The sequence below is a fragment of the Rutidosis leptorrhynchoides genome, chromosome 3, assembly GCF_046630445.1.
Source record: "Rutidosis leptorrhynchoides isolate AG116_Rl617_1_P2 chromosome 3, CSIRO_AGI_Rlap_v1, whole genome shotgun sequence".
Lineage (NCBI taxonomy): Eukaryota > Viridiplantae > Streptophyta > Magnoliopsida > Asterales > Asteraceae > Rutidosis > Rutidosis leptorrhynchoides.
This window is the reverse complement of record NC_092335.1, coordinates 275,856,691-275,863,584: the sequence shown is the minus strand read 5'-3', so window position 1 is coordinate 275,863,584 and position 6,894 is coordinate 275,856,691. Positions and strand designations below refer to the sequence as shown.

General features: G+C 35.2%; 1 protein-coding gene across 2 annotated transcripts; it reads right to left on the bottom strand.

The window, feature by feature from the left end:
- Nucleotides 1–512: 512 nt before the first annotated feature.
- On the bottom strand, nucleotides 513–6,254 carry LOC139897398 (external alternative NAD(P)H-ubiquinone oxidoreductase B2, mitochondrial-like). Of its 2 annotated transcripts, none has more exons than XM_071880093.1 (11): nucleotides 6,078–6,254; nucleotides 5,844–5,936; nucleotides 4,881–5,157; nucleotides 4,366–4,560; nucleotides 4,028–4,278; nucleotides 3,727–3,946; nucleotides 3,231–3,335; nucleotides 2,819–3,091; nucleotides 2,611–2,732; nucleotides 1,027–1,146; nucleotides 513–923 (listed from the first exon to the last, which is right to left on the bottom strand). In XM_071880093.1, the coding sequence occupies exons 2-11, from the start codon at nucleotides 5,921–5,923 to the stop codon at nucleotides 836–838; spliced, it is 1,731 nt and encodes a 576-aa protein (XP_071736194.1). In that variant the 5' UTR covers nucleotides 5,924–5,936; nucleotides 6,078–6,254; the 3' UTR covers nucleotides 513–835. The 2 variants fall into 2 exon arrangements, with proteins under 2 accessions (XP_071736194.1, XP_071736195.1); XM_071880094.1 differs by having other exon boundaries at nucleotides 5,844–5,925.
- Between the last annotated feature and the right edge of the window lie 640 nt (nucleotides 6,255–6,894).

Sequence of the window (6,894 nt, the reverse complement as noted above, 5' to 3'; positions counted from 1 at the left end):
GATGCCGTTGCTATATGAATTTTGATTATAAGTTACGCACTGATTCATATGAGACAATATCCAGCTCGTGAGATTTATTACTGGTTCAGTGGTTTTGATTGAATTCGGATCTCATGTTAAAATGATAATGATTATTAGAACCCAATTGGATGTTCATAAATGATAAAACACAAGGGATGACACTTATTTTTTCCATTCAGTACATTTGACCCAAGTTATTATAAATAAATGAATTGAAATATGACCTTTTTTTTTAAAGGCAAGACTCCAAAGTGTAGCTGATGAAGATTGAACTTGGGTCTCCAAAACGGCAGAGTAAGCACTATGTATTCGGAATTCAGTATGATCTATGAGGAATTTCAAAACACGCCAAATGCAAAAACAACCAAGTTTATGAGGGTTCAACATTATAACGACCAAGTTACCATGAATCAACCAAAACATAATCTCTTTTAATCATTCAAGCGTTTACAAATGATGATAAACATATGAAATAGTATGGAATATAATAAATGATAAATGATGATAACTATTCAATATATCGTACTCATACAAAGTCACATCTAGAACACACTATAGGTCTCAACAAGTAAACCAACCGTAAAGTAAAGCCGGGAGGGGAATTAAACTTGTTCCCCTTATTTGCAGTAAACATTTCATCAAAGTACAAAGATTAACAAGCAAAAATGAATCAAGTAAAGTGTATAGATGATGGAACAAAATGTGATGTGATCACCAAACCGAGTTTAAAAGAGGACCCGCGGCCATGTCAGTTTAATAACTGCAAAATTTATGACTTTATGCTTGTTCTGTATTATTAGGGAACAAGAAGAGATCAAATCTGACTTGAATCCCTTCCAAAGATGAATCGCCGCATCCAGTCGGACACAACTAAAGACCTTGTACGCCAGCTGACTTGCTTGCTGTATACGATGAATTAAAAGAAAAAAAGTTAAATGTTTTTTACCCAATTATTATATTTTACAGTAGGCAAGGGTTCAAAAAGGGAGGGGAATGTTACTATACCTTGCATACACAGAGTACCAAAGCCACTGAGAGCTGTGGCCAATAGACACCCAATCACCTGGGAGTTGTGCTGCTGTTTGCTCTCCTCCTAATGGAGCAAATTGACCAAGATGCTTGTATCTACATAAAAGTAAAAGTTGACTCTTAAATAAATATCAACATGTGGCAGGGTTGCAGAACTCAGAATTACTCGCCGAGTAGTTGGGTTTTTGCAACTCGGGGAGTACACAGTGACCACTCGGTCAAACTCAGTCAAAATCAGTCAAACTCAGTTAAAATCGGCCAAACTCAGTCAAATTTAATAGAACTAGGTCAAAACTCAGGATTACTTGGAAAAATCGTCAAAACTTGGTCAACATCCGAGTGCTCCCCGAGTACTCCCTAAAAAGTCCTGACCGAGTACTTCCCAAGTAGCATTATTTGGAACCTTGACATACGGATCTACGAATATTAGAGTCAGGTCCCATTGATAAAGATGTCGCCACAGAACCGATCATCTCTATTACAGAAAGTTTGGTAGTAGTATATGCACACTCAAACTTAATGGGACTACGTAATTCTTGAAATGATTCAGGAATCAAACTGTATATGGAGAGTGAATCCAAAGATATTATTAATATTTCACCTACAACATGATGGAGTTTTTTAATAATATGTTACTGGTTAGATTACTTATGGGTAAATAATAGGGATGGCAATGGGCGAGAAAAAATCCGTGACCCGCGGGTATCCGGGGTCGATGGGCGGGTAAAACCATAAAATTTTACCCGCGGGTACGGTAAAAATTAGTACCGCCCCCGGGTTGTGGGCGGGTCACGGGTATATACTACCCGTCAGTCCATCACACGTAGAATCCAATCCACTAAGTGATGAGATTTTATTTTTTTTTAATTTATCCACAGATATATATACACATAATAATTAAATTTAAATGTGCTCTTTTTCAAAACCTAGTGAATCATTATTATAAATAAGAATATATATACAAACAATTCACAGGGTCCCAATGTGGTTGTCGCTAGGGAGGTTTACTCTGCGAACCCAAAAAAAAAACATTTCACATTGAAGTTACATGGTATAATATATAAAAAACCCAGGCAGATGATAAAACGAAAGGATATTAAAACTCTAAATATATATGTAGCAGCTAAATAATAGCTAGCGATAACAGGCTGCTGATGTAGCCACAGAACACATACGAAGTATCCACTTATCTAGTAAAATGTGAATTATAAATTACTGCGGAGTATAAATAATACATATAAGTAAAAAACTTACTATTCATGTCATTTTACATATATTTTTTAGTTTTTTGTTGTCATGTTAGCTTCGTTAGATTAACTAAGTTGTATAATTTTGTTACATGTGGGTTTACCCGCGGGTCATGGATATCTGAGGGTCATGGGCATGGACGAAAAAATTAACCCGACGGGTATGTGGGTCCAACATGCGAAAAAAATTCTTGACGGGTGGGTCACGGATATATACAATCTGCGCACATCGCCTACGAGCGCCATTTCTAGTAATTCACCTGAAGGGTGTTTTTTATAAAAAAAAAAATAATAAATAATTTAAAAAGTTTACCTAAAGGGACGGAATCTATGTCGCCCCGACTCTCTAAAACGTAAAGGACCTTCTGGATTTTTTGTGCATTGTTCGAGGCGGTTGAAACAATCAGCAAGATAGGAACCTTGTTGAGCAGCAACCTGCGAAACCGTCACCTCACCACATGAGAAAACTAAAGAGAAACGTTATATTACTGTTTGAACTAACATGGTCTGATGTTATATACCTGAGCTGTTGCTGGAAGATTCTTCATCTGAGAATCAACTTGAGACAAAGCAGATTTAAATTCTTCGACATTCAATTCAATCGATTCTTTTACAGCATCTCCCTTGGATTCTTTGAGTAGATCAACGAGATTGCTCATCTTTTTATTGTTGAGGTAAAGTTGCACCTGAGGATACCTGTCACATATGTCATCAAGCGCTTCTTGAAATTCTTTAACTGTTAACGTTCCAGAGTTGTCCTTGTCTGCCTTTTGAAATATAGCAGAAATATCTTCCTGCAGATGAAGGAATACATGAGCCACCAGTATTATTTATTTCTAAACCACATTTGAACATACACTACGCCCTTGAAAGGGGTAATAAGGTAAGACTATCTTCTTGTACAAAGTTGGTATGTTGAATTTGTCAACTTACCATAACTTTACGCTGATTAATAGTGGCACAATCTCCAAGTGCATATATGCTATTGGTCCCTTCAACCCGAAGCCATTCATCAGTAGCTAGTACACGTCTATTTGCCTATGCGAGATGAACATAAATTTCTTCATAAGTTAACAGAGGTGGGAAATTCAATCACTTTTACTTATAAATTAGTCAATCTTATTTTACATTTAATCCCTAACTACTCAAATACACAATGTTAATGCTAGCCAAAAAGCAGACATGTCAAATGAGTAGAAGCCATCAATCAAAACTATAAACAAATTTTATGTATAAAAACCACCTAATACAATTTATCAGAAAATCATTTTTTTTTTTTAAATAATATAGTTCCTGTAATCAGGTTCCGCAGTAATTATTTTGGACAAAAAAAAATTCAGGTAAGCCCATGCTGATTAAACCCAGCCAATAATTACACATTTTGACTCATTAGCCAAACCGCGTAAGCCACAAGAGTAAGCAGAAATACCTGACCAATCTGCTTCATGAAATCCATTATGACAGGACGAGTAGCGATACCCGTTGACCAAACCGCCATTCCATAGGGTATAGTAGTAATTTCCCCAGTTTTTATCACTTTTGTTGACATTTCTTTATCTGAGACTTTCACAACCATCTCCCCAGTTCTCAAATCTATCCCATCCCTATGAAACTTCTCTTCAGCAAAAGCAGTTATTCGTTTGTCAAACCTGCACAATCATAAATAAAATTATAATAACTAATTGTTTAAGACATGGTCTTGATTGTTTGAAACCAAACTTAAGACTTACATGTTCAAGATATGGTCAGTAGCCTCAAGTAGTGTAATCTTAACCAAATCTTTAACTGACGGATACAAATTCACCAAATCCTCAGACACAAAATCATGTAACTCAGCTGCAAATTCCACACCGGTTGGACCACCACCAACAACAACAAACTGAAGAACTCTTCTTCTCTCATCATCACTCAAATTAGGTAAGCTTGCTTTTTCAAAACAGTCTATTACTGTCCTACGAATCTTTTGAGCATCTTCAACTTCCTGAAATATTGGGTTTAGTGATAAAAGATAGAATTACTTTTGAATTAGCACCAAAACACTGAAATTTGATGAGTGAATTATTAATACCTTCAAGTAATGGCAGTTTTCTTCTACGCCAGGAGTGTTAAATGTATTAACACGAGCTCCCATTGCAACTAGCAAGTAATCATAATCTACAACAAATTCTTCTTTATCATTTTGACTTGAACGACAGTATACTTTCTTGTTTTTAGCATCAATCCTGTAGCATTCAGCTTCCCAGTAATTAACATTCACATTCTTCTGTTAAAGATAAAGCAGGCACCAGTCAGTAACTACACTTTACAAACTATAATTTTCAACAAATCCAACAAGAATTATAAAAATGATAAAACATGAGATATGGACATCTTTTGGGAAGATAAGATCAAGCTGTACAGATTAATAAAATGTTAAGCTGGAGCACAAATTTGATCTTCACCAAACACGAACGCCGGATCAGAGAGATGTTTAGTATGTTAAATGTTTTAGGGTAGCTTTATGTTAAATGTTCTAGGGTAGCTTTATAATGTAGTAATAATATGATAATATGAACCAGACAATGTGAAAAAAATTCTGATTACCTTCTTGACGATGTTGCGAATAGGTTCAACAACGCTGCGAGCTTCGACTGTACCAACTGTTACACTTGGTAGTAACGGTGTGAATGCAAAGTAATTCCTTGGTGATATGACCTGGACGTCATACGAGGGATTCTTCAGGTTCTTCAAGAAACTGATTCCAGCCCAACCAGTTCCAAGTACCACCACCCTCTTTTTCTCACTACCTGCCTCGGGCAACTCATCAATCTTTGGAGCACTTTGTATGTTCGCCTCAGAATAAGCCACAATACCCCCACCACTGGAAAAATTATATTATTAGTATTAATTAATTATTATCAATTATTAAAAACTTACATCATGATTTCCTTCTAATGTGCTATCATAAGGTTTCCAGTGTACGCAAGCCAGATACCAGATCTCGTTATATAATTTTAAAAGTTGGCTGTCTCGATCCGGTTTCATATCAATAGGTTTTAAGTGTCTGGTTCGTGCACACCAGTAATAGTACTAGCATACACAAAAAGAACAGGAAATTGATTCCAAACACCTCACACTTAACAATCAAGGAGAGATAGCAACAATATCAACAATTTAATGATCAGACAAATTAAAGTTTTAGGGTATCATAAATTCAAAAACTTTTAAGTTCAAACCGAACTCAAAGTAATCATACCGATCAGACATAAATAGGATCAAACCGAGCTTAGAAGCCAGCAACAATCATCAATATATTACCATACCCAAATTTCATTATAATCAAGACCTAATTCATAGTATGAAACAACAATAACCAACAATCGAAGCAATAAAAGAGAAATTTCAGTAAAATTACGTCACAATGAATCGATATGAAACAAAAATAACAACAAACGAAGCAATAAATGAGAAATTTCAGTAAAATTACGTCACAATTAATCAATAAATAAAATCAAAAACAATAAAAATTAGATAATCAAAACTAGATCAAATCAAACAGAATAGTACCTGACGGCGAAAACAACGAGAAATCTCGATAGCAAAGGATTTTCGCGGAATGTTCTAGAAAACCTCTCCAAGTTCTTCATTTCTGTTTCAAAGCTGGTAAAAATTTACACAATTTCAGATGTAAAACACTTCAATTACAAGAACACGATTATTTGTCTATATATACATGTAATAAGAGAGAGAAATAAGTATTTTAGAAAGAGAATTAGAAAAAGAAGTTTGCTGTCTTTGTACTTTGTACAACTATTCTTCGCGATTTCGTCGGACGAAGACGAATCTCCTACCGTGCCGGATGAATTTTGATGACGTGGATAGATGTAAAAGTTGACACGTTATTAGCGGTGGCTCTACTACAAGGAAAGTGGGAAACCGATCTCTCTGGAAGTCAATAATCACATGTTATAGAACGTGCCACGTGGTCGGCTCCTTTTGTTCTTGTTAAATTATTATTTTCATGTTCAAATTTTGAGTAAAAGAGGAGAAATGTCTCCCACTTTTTTGCATATATATATTTTTATTTTTTTTGAACTTTGAGATTTTATAAAACAAACCAAACACTCTAGCAAGCCGCTAGAGGGATACAACACACATTATAAACGCATTATAAGCCAATCAATCCACGAAATAATAAAGCAACCTCTATGTTTAAGCCACAAAAAAAGAAAACGAACGAACAAGGTCAAACAAAGAGTGCTTCTTTAATTGACCCGAATTAAACACCAAATCATTCCGGAATTGTAACGACCCGACTTTTTCGACTTGCTTTTGTGCTTTGTGTTTTCGCGAAACTGCGTATTTGTGCGTACTGAGCTATATTATACTCTGGGAACTCCTTACATGTTGATTACTTTCATTTATATGTTAAAACATATCATTAAGTACGTAGGATACTTAACCCCCGGAAGCCTTTATGACCATTAGTGTTACTTGACGTTTTTAACAAACTGCGTACTGCGCACACGTTTAACTTTTATCGTAATCGGAATATTATGACTACAAAATACTAATTGTTATTTTATAATAACAATTACTTGGATTTTTGGATGCTTAA